General features: G+C 36.3%; 1 protein-coding gene across 1 annotated transcript in view; it reads left to right on the top strand.

The window, feature by feature from the left end:
• ELP4 (elongator acetyltransferase complex subunit 4) overlaps positions 1–16243 on the top strand; it is a 287779-nt gene extending 271536 nt beyond the window's left edge. Inside the window, exon 10 of the mRNA XM_004446878.4 lies at positions 13632–16243. Within this exon, the coding sequence (XP_004446935.1) occupies positions 13632–13763 (132 nt within the window). The 3' untranslated portion in view covers positions 13764–16243. The remainder of the gene's footprint in view (positions 1–13631) is intronic.
• The last annotated feature ends 1688 nt before the right edge of the window (positions 16244–17931 follow it).

Below are 17931 nucleotides of genomic sequence, written 5' to 3'. Positions count from 1 at the left end.
AGCCTTACTTCTTTTTTTTTAAAAAAAAAAAAAAGTATATTCCTCATTCTCTTTAATGCATTGGACATAAATACGAAAAGCACATGTATTACAGTTTTATAAGCTGTGATTGTTACTCTTCCTATGTGGTGCTTCATCAATTTTTAAGAGTTCTTAATTTTTTGAAAAAAAGAAAATTTGGTAGGGACTCAAAAATGTGTACATTAATGTAATACATTTAAATACAAATTTTGTTTTACATAATAATCCAACCTAGAAACATATTTTATTAGTCCTCTGAGTGAAAAAAAGAGAAAAATAACCACAAACATATAGTGAAGAGAATAAATATATTTTCTGATACATTTACTGTAACTAAAACTGGTCCTTATTGCAGTTTAACCGTGTATCTATCTGTGAACTTGTTTTTCATTCAGCACCTTCATTAGTATAAAATAAACACAAATTGTTTTAAGTTGAAATAAAGTGTGGGTATTACTGAATTCCTGTAATTGACAGAAATTGTAAATGCCTTTCATTAGATTAGAAGTAAGGAATATGTTCCCATTTTTTTTCCACAGCTTTTCAGATAGCTTTTAACATCATGACTTAAAAATATAATAATCCTTTTGTGTGAAGTATTTATATATATAGGTACAAATTCTTGTTTCTGTTCAAAGAAATCGTTCTAAAATATTTAAGCTAGACTTAGAATATACAAACCAGCTAATAGATTTAGTATGTAATACTTAGGAATATTAGTGTTACCTAAAAATAAGTATATAATGGTAAAATGAAGGTGCTTGTTACAATTTTTTATTTAGAAAGAGAACTGTTATTTGTTTGTAATTTACTCTGTGATTTACAAATATTTAATTGAATAATTATTTGATATATTTGCTTTAACTTATTTTAAAGCAGCTAATATTCCTTTAGTACATAAGCTATCATAATGAAAGGCAGAAGGAAAAAATACTACTACTTGGTATATTTTTAAAGGAAAATCCTCAGTTTTTCATCATCCTTTGTCAAATTGTGACTTACCAATATTGGTAGGTTTTAGAGACCATTTAATGGTCTTTTTCCACAAATCATGCTTTCCCTTGCTTTGAATGCCTAGAGAAATGTTTATGTGTATTTATAATATTAAGGAAATCTAATAAAAATATACAAATATGTAATTTTATTCAACTTAGATCTTTAATTCTTGGAGTGTTAACTCTACATAACAATTAGAAATCATTTCCCTCCATTTTTTCATTTTGGAATGTAATTTCACAAATACCAAAAGCCACATTCCCATATCATAACTGCAGACCCTGAATGAAATGACAGCAAACTTCATGGTTTCTACTTGAACCAGAGTGGCTGTTCTTGTTACAAAGAAAACCTGAGGCAGGATTCAGCCAATTCAGTATATAAGTTTGTTAGTTCTTCTACATTTTGAGGATCTCTCAGGCCTCCTTGTAAAAAGATTTAGCTCAATGGTAAAGTTAAATGCCAGGGGTGGAGTCCTCCACGAGTAAAAGCAAATGAGTATTCTAAGAATAGAATATAATATCTATAAAAAATTACGTCTAAATTATCCATATGGAAATTAAACCATATCTTATTAACATTTCTGAAGAAACATGCATTTTGATCAAGTAAAACAAACAAAATTCCCCTAAAAGTAGGCATAGTCATTTATATACTCACAAATATTTTGCTCTTTTCTGATCATCAGTATTTTTTCCTGCTTTATTTGCATCATTTCCTTTAACTTTACTTCCCATTATTCATAGAGAGGTTTTCTACCTAAGACTGAATTGATTCACTGCATACTTATCTGTGCAGTAACTTCAGCAGAGTTACTCTTTGGAGTTATGTCCTCATCTCTAATCTGTATCCCTCAACTAGGGAGTTCAGTCTTTTGCCGCCCCATCACTGCCCTAAGGCATTAGAGAGAGGGCTCTCGCTTTGCCCAGTCTGTCCTTCATCAAGCTGTCTTAGAAATCAGTGAAGAGGTCTGTGGAGGGAGGAAATAGATGTACTGGGTGACTATTTGAAACCAGTGTAATTTGTAAATTTGCCATAAACTCTTAGAATTGCAGTTGGAAATTTGAAGGGTTAGCATGCTTTCAGAAATCAAAAGGAAAATGGAAGTTTTCATTTCCTTTTAAAATACTCTGATATTAAAGATACTCTTTCTAAATTTTGCAAGACTTCAACAATTAATTAAAGACTTAAAAGATATTAAAATATTAATGACAGTACTGTTAAAGCCTAAGCACTAGGAAACAAATATTAATTTTTTAAAGGGTATGTATCTAAGTGTATACATAGAGATAGGCATACATGCAGTATCACTTAATTAGATACTACTTAATACCACCATCTTGTTCATTTAAGTTTGGAACAAGTGAAATGTATACTACCTGGAGAGTGTACCTTTATTGTCCATGAAGAGTAAAGAATTATTGTAATTGATACTTTGGTTCATTATGAAAAGTTTTTATGCAATCGGTATAGAGAAAACCACATTTCATTTTGTCAAACCAAAAACATACTACCTAAATCATTTTGCATAAAAGCTAACATAACATGTCAAAAATAATAGCTTAGCCCTCAATATACACTGAACTGGTGAAAGAAGTTAGGAATGGTTTGGCAAAGATAAAATGCAAAATTAATTTTCTGTCATTTTCTTTTCATTCACATTCATACCAGGTAGACTTTGTCAAATACCTATAGTAAAGAAGAACTTGTTCATGCATGCAGAACACAATAAAATAAGATTAAAAGCTCCAGGAAATCAGCCTGCTTCAAAAACCATTAAAGTGTGCCTATCCCTCAAGCTTTACAAATGTGTTAATTGTCGTGTTTCAGTCATGTAAATATGTTTCAACATAAAGTAACCACGATTTCCTGTTATAGAAGCACTCCTATCTAGGGGTGTGGGGGTAGGGAGAGATGAACGAGGACTAAATAACACACTGTAATGAAACCTGCCTCTGGGCAGCACATGCTTCAGTTCTGAATGCCCAGAAATACTTCTCAGATGCTCTAGGCTGCCTAGCAATGGGGATTTTCTAATTCTGGCTAGCTTGACAAAGTAAATACAACTATTGAACATAAGGCAGCTCCTAATAAAAAAACAACAATTGCCCCTTGTAAACACCTACATTTGGCCCCATTAAAAATTCTTTTTTCATACCCAGCAACTAGCAGACCCTTAAATGTGGAGGTCTCAAAGTAACTAGAGAGTAGTTGAGAGATTTAATGCTGTCAGTATGTTTTACATTGGCCTTTCCACAGAGATCCTCATACCCCATCTCGGGGCTTTGTAGAGTAATGTTCTCTATACACTGTAGAGCATTATGCAAGGCAATACATTGGCCATTATACTCTCAGGACTCATTCACATACAGTCAAAAGGAAATCAATGTATGTTCATATACATGCTATACTTACCATATAAAAATAAATGATTGCCATGTTTCCAAGAGGAGTGCTCATTAAAAGCTGTCAAGGCTGAAAGTTAGAATTCATCTATTCCATAAACTAGGTATCAGTCAGATTTCTGCCAGTCCCTAAATTAAATAGTAGATCTGCTCTAGTTCTAGAAATCTCTTAAGATTTAGGGATCAGCTGAGTTTGCACACACGTTTATCTGCTCACAGTTTGCTGAATAGGAGGTTTCAGGTTGTAGTAAGAAGTGAACATTACTTTGAATTCCGGTAGACAAAAGCAAAGATTGTCACTTTTTGCCACCTCTGGACTAGTTTCAATATACTTTTAAAGAAAAGAGAAAGGGGGTAAAAGGGAATTGTCATGTAATTAGTAGTTTGAATTTATTTCTAAAAAAAGGGTTTATTTCTTCCAGTTCAATATTCAGATGTAAAATAATGTATGTTCCTGAAGTATCTTACTATTCTTACACCACCTGAAGTATAGTACCCAACTATTGTTCCTAAAATGTTTTCCCATTTAACTCGGGTAGAAAAGGGGATTTGGGTGAAGTAGACTCGAGGATCCTACCCAAAAAACAATCTATCCACAGAAAGATGCCTGTCTGCTTCCATTTACTGGCAATAGCAGCAGCAGACCCTAGATCTCAAGCATCTCTAAGCCTAGCCCTGCCGAAGCTTAATTCAAATTCTACACACTCTAGAGAATATGCCACTGCCTGTATTGTGTGTTCCAGAGCCATACAAGCCTTGGGTTAAGCAGCAGTTAGATCCCAGTTGCTGGAGTGAGAGGCCCTGCTACATAATTAAGGAAGCACAAATGAAAGGGAGTCAGGTGGGGAGATACAAGGAGACCTATTTAGGCAATGGTGCACAATCAGAGGATCATGGGATGGTAGTGGCCATGTGAGATTTACCCATTCCATTTCTTTATCCCAGACAAGAGGCTAATGGAGATTAGGAGGAAAGCATCTTTCACAATGTTTTTGCTTTCCAAATTTAGGTGACAGTTTAAGTACAACTGTTACCTAAATTATTTTTGTCAGTCCTGTTCATATTGAAACATGGGAATAAAATGTTCAGAAGAATAAAGGAGAAACTGAAAGAAAAGGAACAAAAATTGTCTTTATTTTGAAGTAAACAACCCCATTTTAAGCAAAGTTCTCCAAGAATGGTCTTCTAGTTTGTTCTCTATAAATTTATGAAATTAAGGGGGGAAAGAACTTAACTCTCCCACATCTTTAAATCTCAAAAGTTCAGGAATATTAAGGCTGAAACATGGTGTAGTTCTTATTACTATGCAGTCCAAAAGATTCTGACTCACATTTTAACAGGACTGCATTCAACAAACCTTCCCCACAAAGAGTACTGCCAGAGTTCTCCTCCACCAACATTTCATACAGGGCCCAACCCCTCTATTTGGTATCCTCCTGTTGGACAGGCATGAGATTAAGAACCACCACTGCCCATAAGAGGGTCCCTTAATAGATAGAATGTTTCTACTGAATTGAAAGAAAGCAGAACAGCCAGCCCATGTACACCACCTTTAGGGATATTCTGTCTTTAATTCAATATGCATTTTTACAACTGCAGTTTTCCATTATTTGAAATACCCTATGCATGTTTAAGATGTGAGTGAGATAGCCCTAGTATTCATGGAAATTATTTTATATCACCTTTCTGCCCAAGTCATTTATGATCTGACACCTGCCTACCAAGCCACGCTTTATAGCCACTCCCCTGCTGCTTGACTTCTCCAGACATGCTGACTTTTTTTCTGTCCTTCAAACATGCCAAGCTTATTCCCACCTTAGGGCTCTTATATTTTATTTCCTCTGCCTGGATCTTCTCTCCCAGGTTTTCATAGAGCTGGTCTCTTCTCAAAATCAGATATTAGCTCAAATGTACTATCCGGAAAGGCCTTTTCCAACTAAAGGTAGCACCCTGCAGTTAGCATCCTATAACCATAATTTATTTCCTTAAGAGCACTTCTCACTATCCAATATTATCTTCTTCCTATTTTCCTGTTTTCCTACATGTTGTCTACCTCTCCCCAAGTGTGTACTTTGAAGCCAGACTGTTTGAATTAAAATTCAATTCAAATACCCTAAAGTTGCAACATCACTTCTGGTCTTTCCCTGTGGTTTCAGAACTTGGTCACATGGCCATAACTAGCTGCAAGAGAAGCTTAGAAATGAAGTCTTTATTCAAGATGGCCATGAATTCAAAAGTTCTATTACTACAGGAAAAGGGAAGGGTAGATATTGGAGGATAGTTACCAGTCTCTACCATAGTCTATAACTCTTTGGAACCCAAATGTCCATGTACAGCCATCTTCCCATTCACAGAACACCCTTATTCCGAATCCAGGGGTAAGTGTGGAAATGACTGCAATTGCTGGTCCAAAATAATGATCAAATTCTACTGTCCAGAAACTGCAAAAACTCTCTGCCTTGGCAGGCCATTTCACAGCTCCTGGTTATTTTCTGGCCTCTTTATTCTACCCTTATCCCTCTCTTTCATCTTGTTAGAAACTATTGAAAATAATAGACTTGGGTGAGAAGAAGGCAGCACCCTTTAATCTGATCTTTGTCTCTGAGCTGGCTCCCATTTCCTGGCCAGACTCTTAATGGCTTGGGGAGAGCAAATGTGACTCAAGCAATTGAGCTCCCACCTCCCACATAAGAGGTCCCAGGTATGGTTCCTGGTGCCTCCTGAAAAAACAACAAGCAAAACAAATGAGAAAACCAACTCAGGGAAGCCAATGTGGCTCAGTGGTTGAGTACCAGCTTCCTACATACGAGGTGTCCTGGGTTCATTCCCTGGCCCTTGTACCTCCGGATAAAAACAAAGGCTTAGGGTCACAGACATCTCCTGCAAAGGTTGCCTGCTTCAATGTGCAAGTATAGCTGGGTTTTTCCAACCCTGTGAGACCCCAAATTACTAAGCTTTCAATCAGTTTAGATTGTGGGCTACAGGTAGAGCACCTCCTTCAACAGAGCTGCAGGCTCTATATCACTAGCCAGAGTTCATCTCTTTTATAAATGACTTTGTTGAAAGTGGCAAGAATCAACTAAAGACATCAATATTCTAAATTTTTTCCAATGTTGTCCCCTAGAGCTATTAACTTGGGAGGTATAAGGTTACCTCACAATTATCACAGTCATAACAAGGGTCACTGGCTTTTCAGCCTGCAACATTGACCCACTGCCACCTTCCAACCTCTAAACCAATACATATTTTGGTTATAGAGCTTGAGTCCTCCATTTGTCATTACCAAGTTCTATATGAACAAGATATGTGTTAAACTGTTACTACAGAATCCAAAATTTAGAAGTTTATGTCTCTCTCACATAAAAGCCTAATTAGGTGACCCAGGGTGCTTTTGGTGGCTAAATGGGTCAGGTGACCCTCTTCTATCATTTTTTTGTTATGCTATGCCCTCTACAGCCCATAGAGTCTATCTTGTGGTCCAGGGTGACTACTTCAGCACCCACCTTCACATCTACATTTCACCAAGTGGGAAGAGGGAAGTTAGGCTCATCCCAACATTTGTGGAGTCTACAGTGAGAATACAAATAAAAGATTACATATTTTTTTCAGGCCAACAAACCATTAAATATACTTTATCTTCCTTCCTTCACAAATATACCTTCCTGGAAAGCCAAGTTTAAATTTAGGATCAGGGTTCCACTCTAGAACATGGAGACATAGGGGGAATTGGCCTAACATCCACCTCTTTTCTCTTACCTCCCTACCACCTCTACCCCCCACCTCCTTCCCACATGAAGGAGGCCTGACATATAATGCTTATGGACACCCAGCCTGTACTCCAAACTCTGTCCATACTCTAGAAACAGCCATCCTTTGGCTACTCCTTGGGCACCAGGGTACACACACAGATAACACAAGAGACTACACAACTACACAAGAGACTTGTGTAGTCTTTGTGACCATTTGGGCATGGAATTCTGAGATTCAGAGAAGCCAGAGTATGTTCTAGAAAGGAAGGCACAGACTCTAGATGATCATATCCCCTTAGCCCTGGGATTCTTTACCCCTTTGGGAAAGACATAGCCAAAGGAATGGAAGATCAGAGCCCAGAGCAGGGGTCCCTCTTGCTGTGGTATAATAACAATAGTAATAGAAAGGGGGAATAAATGGCACCCCTCTTTAAGGATCTGACCCTAAAGTCAATCCTAGTACTTATGAAGTGACTAGGACTTAGTCATTTGGCATCATCTATTGACAAGGGAAGCTGGGAAATGTGGCCCTTATTCTGGGAGCCATGACCACACCCAGTATTCCAGGATTCTATTACTAGTTGTAAAGGAGGAGAATAGATATTGGGAGTAAAATAGCAAACTCTACCACAGACACACGCCTTTTCACAAATCACACTTTATTGTTTATGCAAGTGAGTTTTATGCAATCTGCTTTCAGAGAGGTGAGTTTGGAGGCAAGACAATAATATTGTCAGTTATGATTGACAGAATAATTGCTCACCTGAGCATTTTTCAATGGACACCCAATGTGGTGCATTCCAGCTCTGAAACTGTGTTTAATTTTCAATCATCAGGAAGAACCAAATGAAATTTTGTTTCAGTTCAAAGGATATAGTATGATTATGGCATTCAGTAAAACAATTTTAATCTTAAACCCTGATAATGAATTGGACCTTAAGGACAAAAAAACTAAAAACAAAAATTTGACCATGTTTGGCAGAATTTTTTCCAGAAATATTTGTCTACTACCAAATGTATACTTACCATCCTATTCATATATACGAATAATATAAATTCACCAAAATTAGGCACGTGCTTCTTACATATTGCAAAATTTTAACCAAATATATATAATAATTGCAATGTAATATTACAGAATAATAACCACAAAATATAAGGATGTTAAAAATGTAATAATTACAGAATAGCACATAATAGTGGTTTCCTACAAATTGAGACAACACTCTGCAATCCTGTGAAGAAATAATAGCAATTCTTGATGATGACTATATCACAAGCCTACTTCATCTGTGTCCTTCCCTCTTACCTCCTCCCCCTGCCTCTGGAATGAAATCCCCGAAGTAAAGGGAACCATGTCTCCTTTGATGCCCAAACCAAGAAAGGCTCCCAACACTTTTCTTTAGCTGCACCCTCCCCACTCCAGTCCCCCCTCACCCCTGTATGAGGTGGGCATCAGGTCTGCATTTCCTTGGTCAGAAACTAAGATGGAGAATGGAGTCCCTAGCAGTCAGCTGTAGCTCACATACTGAGTGAATGCTTCTGGATGGCGATTGTTTTGCCATGGTCCTTCTCACATACCCTGTAGCAGACTTCTAGTTGTATGCCAATATTTTTTGGCTATTTCTTCCATAATAATAGATTTTTAAACACTTTCTTACTCATTTGTAAACATTTATCAAGTAGCCACCTTAATACAGCCAGGCTTATTTAGACTGGCCCAAAAGCATATCTGGCATGCCCCATTTTCACTACAAGTATCAGGGAAATTCCTTAGATTTTCACAAATCTTCCCAGAAACAGGGGCTGTGATTGCAGTTTCCTTTGTATTTACTGAGGAACCTCAATAGAGAACAATGTGTAGTGATTATTCAAATGCTAGCTAACTGACTTATCCTGGTGGCTAAGTCTGCTATTCTGTTGTTGCTTATAATTGTGTGTATAGTTCATTATATTTGTAGAGTCATTTCTGTTCTAATAAACTCACTTATTTTTTAATTGTCCTACTATAGGTATTTTTATGAGCCACCTCAGATCCCTTTTTGGAGTAAGAAGGGGCATAAAGAAATCAATGTAATACATGGTATTTCCCAAAACACTTCTACATGTTATTTGATCCTCTCAGCAGTCTTGTGAGATGAGACTTACTCCGCCCACCCCCACCCCCACCCCACCCCCCGTGATAGGTGAGGACACTCAGGCTTCCAGAGAAGAATTGACTTGTCCAAGGTCACACTGAAAATAAGTGAGAGTCAGCTGTAAGACTCCCTCTGCCTCCAACTCCAATTCTGGAGGCAGAGTTTCAGCAAGCCCTGACTGCCTCTATGAAGGGATCAGTATAGTACTTATGTGTTTTACAGTATTTATGATGTACATTTAAACTGGCTATGTTTTAAAGAAAAAAAGGAAAAGAGTCTATTTAAAGTATTTTGAAGTAATTAATAATCGGTGTCACTCTGAGCAATAAATATTGTGACTTTTCAGTAAATGTCAGAAATTTTAGAAGGATTAAAACAAATCCTCATTCATCTGCTAAGAGTTCAAATATTTTATATCAATTGTTTTCAGAAAACAAACAGTGCCTGGAGGTTTGGTCTTAGCAAAATATGAAAAATATAAATGGATTAAACTTATTTTAATGGGTATTTACCTGCAATTTGTCTCAAATACAGGTGTAATGTAGATTCATTATCTTGCCCCTTCTGTCTGGGAACTGTGAGTGCTGAGCATAGGTCTGGCAAGCTGAGAAAAAAGGAATTAGGAAGGGAACTGTTGTTGAGCCAGGAAATTCAGTCCTGTGTGTCTATAGGATCAGTTTAGTTGCTGACTAAAGAAGGAGCAAAGCATAGATAGTGGCCACAGCCCTCTTAAATCCACTGCTAATTTCCAACAGAGACCGAGAAGCTAGGCAGAGGGAAAAGAATCCCAAAGTCTGACTCTGTTTGGTATACTATGGAGCCTCAGAACAAATAACTTCTGTTGCTGCTTCCTCTGGGTCTAAGGGTGCCTTTTGGCAGAGGCCCCCCAATCAGCCAGAGTAGTTTCCCAAATTGCAGGGTTGGGGAAAAGGGTCTCATTAATCCAGTGAGATTTCTACAAATCACCTAGGCCTAGGCGGAAGCCTTCAGAATTCTCACACCTTTCCCAGCTCCCTTTGCCTACATAGAAATCGTCATTTTAGATAAGGTATTAATGTAAAAAAAAGCCTGGCAGCATAGCCCCTTTCTGCCAGAATCTGGGAAAAGAAAATCAGGTGGAAAAATATATCTACATTTCAGGTCAAGATATAGGTGTTTTCTTGCTTTTGACCCTGGCCTCAAAACCCCCACGTGTTCAATGAAAAAGATGAATACCTTTATTTTGTTTGCAAGGTTGGAAATAGTATTTTTTAAACAGTACGAGTTTTATTTAAACCATTACTCAGTGAAACCGCAAGGCCTAAAAGTTTATATAACTATAGCCTTGCCATGTTAGTCTAAAGGAGGTCACCATGTTATGCAGAGTATCCTACAACATATTTTTTCAGAAGACAGATCTGGGGTACAGCAGCATCTGAACATTTACATGTCAAGTGTGTGAATGCTTTGGGGCCTCAAAGGAACAGTCCCTGAAACACCTGGCAAGCCTGGAACCTGATCTCTCGTTCTTCCTCGCTGCTTCACATCGCACTGACATAGTGCACAGGGGGAGGCACAGAAAGAAAGGAAGAAAACAAAACCCAACTGCTTGAGAATTTAGACTGCATAGTATAGTCAGCTTGTTCAAGTAATATTCAACAAAGGCAGGCAGAATCATACATAGATTCACGGATGTCCGAAAGAGTCATCCTTGGGCTTATGCAAAGGGCGTAAGTATGCAACTAGTTTTTACAATGTAGTATTTGGTTAGAAGCATTTCATCATATCACCCAAATTTTTATGCTCAGAAGTTGTGTACGAATGTTTAATTTTTCTTCAAAGTCATTAACCTTCCAAACACATCACAATGTCACATTTAGCTACTTTTAGCTGTGAAGGCTTTTAGTCACCTGGCTCACTCTCATTGGCTTGAGGAAGAGAAATTTTTAGCCATTCACAATTAGGTAAGTTCCTAAAATCATTTGTATTATGCTAGTTCTCAAGAAACTATACTAGTTACTTCATTTAGGTTATTGGAACAGCTAAATGCATCCTGTAATCTTAAAGATATATTAGTTCTACTGTTAAGCAAATCACCATTTCTATATGTCAGAATCCGGTTATTACTTAAGACCTAACTCAGATCCCATCTCCATGACATTTTTCCTGCTCCCTTCCGCCACCATGATTTCTGCTTTGTCTCTGCCTTTCTTGGATCTATAACTTGAAGTGCTTGCTCAAAGTATGTTACTGGATTTAAGGAAACCAGGAGTGTAGAAGATACTCTGTTCACGTGTCCTTTCAGAATGCCTTGCTTTGAGTAGATTCTAAATATTTGTTGACTTCAGTTGATTTCCTGAATAGCCTAATCACCATCTGACATCATCTTTGTGAGATCCTGACCAAAAGTATGCATACCCACATGTTTTTTAGTTTAATTTCCTTTGTTTCATATAGCTTTCAGATCATGCATGTATCCTAGTCATTTTTCCTTTGCTCATTAGCTATTACTACAAAACCTTAAAGAAACACTAAAACTCAAACATACAAAGATCTTTTCCCTCCAGCTTCTCCCACAGACATTTATAGAGCTAACACTACCAAAGCATTTGTAATCTCAAACTTTAGAGTTATGCCTGCCTTTTAGGATTCCTGAGCCTTTCATTGCTTTCATTTCTACCTGAAATCCTTTCTGGTACAATCTAGGCTGTAATGAAATGAAAGAATTGTTTAAAACAAGGAAATAAGCATGTCTTCATTTGAGCTTTTTTATCCAAGAAATATACAATTAATTACTTATAATGTGGCAGGTTGGGTGCTAAGGATACAAATGAATATTACTATTGCTGTATGACTATTACAGTTTTTCTTGACCTTTCTGACATCTTTGTTGTATTTATGTAACAGTGTCTTTCATCCTAGATCTGTTTGTATTAACAAATAGGTATAGGCAAGTCTCAAATCAAAAAAGAATATTTTCAGGAAGCAGATGTGGCTCAGGCTGTTGGGCATTCACCTCCGATGTGGGAGGTGAATCAGCATTCACTCCGATGTGGATCTGGTTTCCGGCACCTCCTGGAGAAGGCGAGCAATCAATGAGCAGACAGACAAGAAAACCATGGGGGGGTGGGATGTAAAATAAGTAAATCTTTTAAAAAGAGAGAGAATATTTTCATAAATTATTTTAAATGTTTTGATCTTTTGCACATAGCTTGTGATTATATAATAGTAAATAGGCCTTTCATCAGGAAAGAAACTGACTGGAACATATGCCTGTGGACCACAATATTTTGACCAGAAAAAATGGTTCTATCCTTTTTCATCTTTTTTTCTTTCCATATCTAAGGGGGCTTTTCAAATGAAGGATTTCAAATGGGTTGTCTCCATGTCAGTTCACCTCTAGGGAATTTTGGTTGGTCATCAGTATAGGGCCCCATCCTGCCTTATCTTCAGCCTCCCATACCCCTTTGTCCCTCACAATAGATATGTTCCTCTAAGTCTGGATATAATGAAACAAACCATATGGGCAAGGAGTACTGATATTTAAAGGTATGTGATAGAGATCCTTTTGAAAACTGAAAAACCTCTTTTGAAATATGGATATTTATCCCTAATTACAGTAACTGTTCTATAAAAAGCTGTATCTGCAGAAAAACAATTGGAGTGAGACATGTTCAAAGCAACACTATATTTTTGAAAACATGACACAACATTATCATAGAAACAAACCTACTAAGACCTATAACAGATACAGCTGACTTACCTGAGCATATGAAAAATATTGACCCTGTGATTTATTTTCATTATGCCAGTATTTCTATGAAAATTGTAAACTAGAGAAATTGTAGCCTTGAAATAGAATCATCAGGTCAACTTAATAGATAAAGGGAAATGAGCATTTGTGGGAATCCATAGTTGCTGAAAAGCTACAATAGATTGAAAAATAGCATTTTGGAGCCCTGGCAAAAACAAAACAAAGCCAAAAAACAACCCTGCCATTATTTATGTAACATTTTTGCAATTATGCTTCTATTTGTGTGCTTACATGTTTTCATTGCTACTTAAATTAGAAAAATCCTAATACATGTAGGTTTAGACCCAGAAAATGTTCCACAAGAGTCTTGATCTAGTTTCTGCAATGGCTACAATTTGTAAAATCTAGTAGAAATGGGATATGGTTATATTGGGCTTCAGTCTGAAGAATTGTTTTAGCAGGAATTTTATATGCAAGACTAAATGCTGATCAACAGAGAATAATATTATATTCTGAAATATGGTGGTAAAAGCAAAATTAATTTTTTTTTCTTTCTTTTTCTTTCCTCTCCTGAAATCTTCTGCCATAGCGACTGCATCTGCCTCCAGACTTGTCAGACACAGTGAGCCGCTCCAGCAAACAGGATCTGGCAGAATCCGCCAAATTGCTGGGCCCAGGCTGTGGCATGATGGCCGGAGGCAAGAAGCACCTGGACTTCTAGCAATTCCTCCTTAGTCCTTGCATGCAGAATTATATGACACTCTAATTATGACTGCTAATAGCTTATGTAAATATTTTTCTTAACGATTTGACCCTCCAATCCTTGAAAAACACAGATTGCAAAATGGGGCTACCGTCGTTCAGTTTTTTAACCAATTTTTTATACTGAAATAGCACGGCAAAAATACTTTCCCTTTAAAATTTTATTTTATGCTATATTTGGAGAAAATATATAATTTTATTTTTTAAATAAACGCAACTAAAGTATTAAAAATACAAGATGCTTTACAGTGGTCATTAGAGTAACCATTCTAAAGCACTTAGCACAGTAAAGTACATGTTATAGAAGGTAGCATATAAACATAAATTCAAAATTTTATATGAAAAACATATTTTCTCTTTATTTCTGAAAAAGTCACTTGCCACCAAAAATGCTGTTTTTTAAAATGAAAAATATGTTTACTATATGAAAACTAAAATGAATTTGCATTTATGCATCCTGCTATTAAATTGACTAAGACAAAATAATATTTTTGGATTAAGACTTCATTAAAGATAATTAGTCTGCCTTAAAGAACTTGAGTGATAGAAAGCATAGAAAAAGGAACTGATGGTCTTCTGTTTAGTAATCCAAAACAATTGGAAGTCAGCACTATGAAATTATGTCAACAGACATAATTCAGGACTGAAATTCAAACAGACAGCTACATTAATTCTAGGATGCCAGAAGAAAAACAGATATTAAAGCTTGGTGAGATAATTTTTTAGAACATAGGTCTGAGATAAAATGGAAAAATGAAACTAACTCAGATTTATACTACATCAGGTAAACCTTTTGTTAATTATGAACATTGGTTGGTTATGTAAATTCCTAACTACAAAAACATGTCTTGGAAGGTACAGCACAGTAAACTAGTTTTCATATAAAACACTAGCATTTTGAATAATAGCTCCATATTTTCAAAGCTTTTGACAAGTGAAACTTAAAAAGTAACTTGCATATCTAAGGAGAGTCTCAATTTTTAAAAGCTGTTTAACATGATTTGGAAGAACCCAAATTTCCAAAATACATTTTCAAATTTGCTAGAATATTTTTATGCAGTTATAACTAGCATTTTTAAGCAGTTTGTTTTTAATATACAACAAATTATACTTTGTTTTTGACAACATTGTAGAAAACAAAGACGAGGTTTTTTAAACTGTCTAACCAATATGAAGAATGTCAGTTACTTTAAAAAAAAAAAAGCCACTGTAGCATAAACACATACTGTATACAGCTTTTATTCAGAATTAGAATAATTGAATCAATGACAGTGATTTGCCAGAATGTCAAATCTCTCCATCATACCCTGTCACTACCAGTTTACTTTTTGTGATCAAAATCAAAAAGACAACTATTTTTTCACCTGCTATTTTATCAGTACTAAAAATCAGGTTCTTCTGTTTTTTTAGAATGTCTGGTTTTTTTGTGCTTTTTTTTTCCAGTTCTTTTAATTCTAAAGACAAATTCTTCCCCATTTTCCTTTCAAAATAAAGTTTCCAAATTGATCTGTCAGTTAAAATTAAAGAGCTTTTATATTAAGCAAAGGTGTTTTTAAAATTTAAAGCAACTTCAAAAAATCAATTTAGTCCATAGATGATAAATAATGTGCAGATCTCCACAAAAGCTTTGTCTTTTGAAAGCATTATGAGCAATTTGAATAAATTCAAATGAATATTTTAGTCAGGTTATTATTTTAATAATGCTAACCTTTTTCTTACCGTGTTGTGATTCATTTTATACAAACACACAACAGAACAATTACATAGCATTTAACTCTGAAAAGGAAATGTGAGATCATCAAGTATGTAAATTGCTTGTCAAAATACTGAATAGGTCATTGATTTACTACCCTGGACCAGATCTATAAAATTAACAGGCCATTACTAGTTAATATATGCTTTGAAAATAGATAAAGACTATAAAAATTGAATGCATATTTGCCCTTATTTTAAATATAAAAGAAACTTTTCTAACTCAGTGAAAGTACATTTTTAAACAGTAGGACTTCCTGGGCTTTCCAAAAATCAGATCTAAGTGTTTTGTTTTTCTGACTCAGTATGCAGGCTTTGTAAAAATAAGCTAACTGGAGAGGGATTTTATATATATATATATATATATTTTTTTTTCCCCCTAAAATAAAAACCCATCCCAAATATGTGCTTTCCTGTCTTCAAGAAACATTATTCATTATCTGTTATGCTAAGGAGTTAATACATAAATTTATTGGTCCTCATTAATATTACTGTAAGTATACATACCATTTGGGTACATTATGTAATTACTCTCAACAGATTTTTATTAAATTACCAACTTAACTCAAAGATTTAAATACTTAAGAACAATGTCAAACATAGTTTCTGAAATGTCCTCATATCTTTTAAATGTTTCTGGTATATGAACTTCAAAACCCACATATATGGTGTTCATTTCTTATGCTAGATTTGCCTTTCTTTAATGTGCGTAAAACGTTTTGACTATTACAGATTGCCCAGGTGCTGGTGTTCTAAGGCCTTCTGAATTCCTTTTTAGTAGCCACAAAACAATTGCCACTTCTCTCTTCCTCTCTTCCATTTTTTCTTTATCTCCTCCTCCAGGATCTTCAACACTAGATGAACTAAAAGTACTTCAAAAGGAAGCAACATTCTGCAGTCAATTCCCTGTCTATCTTTCAATTTTAAAGAATCAGACTCACACGTACTCATACAAAAGGGAAGGGGGGCAATCCCATTCATTTGTTTAAGCCCATTATTAATGTCATTTCTAAGACATCAGTGTTACTGCTTTCCGAGGACAGTCACCATCAACAGCATCAAATTTAAGCAATGCTCCCCTAAGTACTTACACTTTGAACTTTAAAGCGAAGCAGTTAAGTCATTCAGGACCAAGGCAAAGAGGCAGATGAGATTTATTCCTGAGAAACAGAAAAGGGAATAATAGGTGTTTGGCCATGGTGAGCCAAACTTATTATACAGAAAAGAAAAGCCTTTTTAAAAAAAAAATCTTGTTAACATTAAGGCCAAGAACAGAATGACAGCAGAATATAGACACCATCCTTAAGATGACAAACATTCAGAGATCAAAGCTGAGTCTTAAAATAATACTGTATAAATGAATCTTAGGAAACCTAATTATGATAAAAGTAGGAAGAAATTATTAAATTAGCCATACCATGAAGCCAATTGTTTACCATTTAAGAGTAGGCATAGCTTAAGAAAAAAATATATATATTCTGGAAAGTCATTGTGGTCAAAAGCATTTTCTCTGAGATTAATTTGAATGCTTATTACACATTCAGCTCTAATTCTGTTCACCTGGTATCCCTAAGTCAGTCAAATCTGGAGAAAAAATTACAAGCTGATAGTCCTGTGGTTCTACTGAGAACGTTCACATATAGATAGCCTCCATCCTGGAAGATGGTACCAAAACACCCCTGCCAAGTTCTCACTGATAAATATATAAATATACTTAGTAAATAAATAAACAAAAATAAATAACTTCAATAATGAGTAAAAGGCCAATCCTAGGCACTTCTACCAAACAGTGCCTGCCACGCCTAGAGCTCTGTTAAGAAGGACAGCTCATCTCTCCAGGCTGAGGGCAGAAGGCAAGGGAGCCGCTCCACTCTATAGGACCAGAGGGCTTCTGCAGTTCAGCATGCTGGCTTCTTCGGACTAAACCAGGCTGGGCCCTGGCAACCCTGACCCTCAGGACACATGTGTGTGCCCAAGTTCAAACATAAAGAACCTCAGCTCCCACAGCAGGCCCCTTCTCCCACCCCCAGTTCCTGCACCCAGTGTGCCACACCCAGTTCTCCAGGTCTATCCTCACTACACAACAGAGCTGTGGGCCAGGACTGGCTTCCCGACCGTGGCCCAAAGGATAGCCAGTTGGAAACTGTCCCTTCTTGCAGGGAAGAAGAGAGCCAGCCAGCAGCTTCAGCACATACTCCGATTCACACAGCCTTTCTCTGACAGTCCCCTCAGTACACGTCCCTCAGGGAAGGCAACCTGCAAAATGTCAGGAGGTAGAAATATCTGCATGGGCAACTGTACCATCAGTGTATGTATGTGTACACTCCATTACAGAGGTATGCAAGTATGCAGTACAGGCAGACACTGAATAAAAT

Source organism: Dasypus novemcinctus, chromosome 10, assembly GCF_030445035.2.
Source record: "Dasypus novemcinctus isolate mDasNov1 chromosome 10, mDasNov1.1.hap2, whole genome shotgun sequence".
NCBI classification, from domain to species: domain Eukaryota; kingdom Metazoa; phylum Chordata; class Mammalia; order Cingulata; family Dasypodidae; genus Dasypus; species Dasypus novemcinctus.
This window is presented reverse-complemented; position numbering and strand designations above follow the sequence as displayed.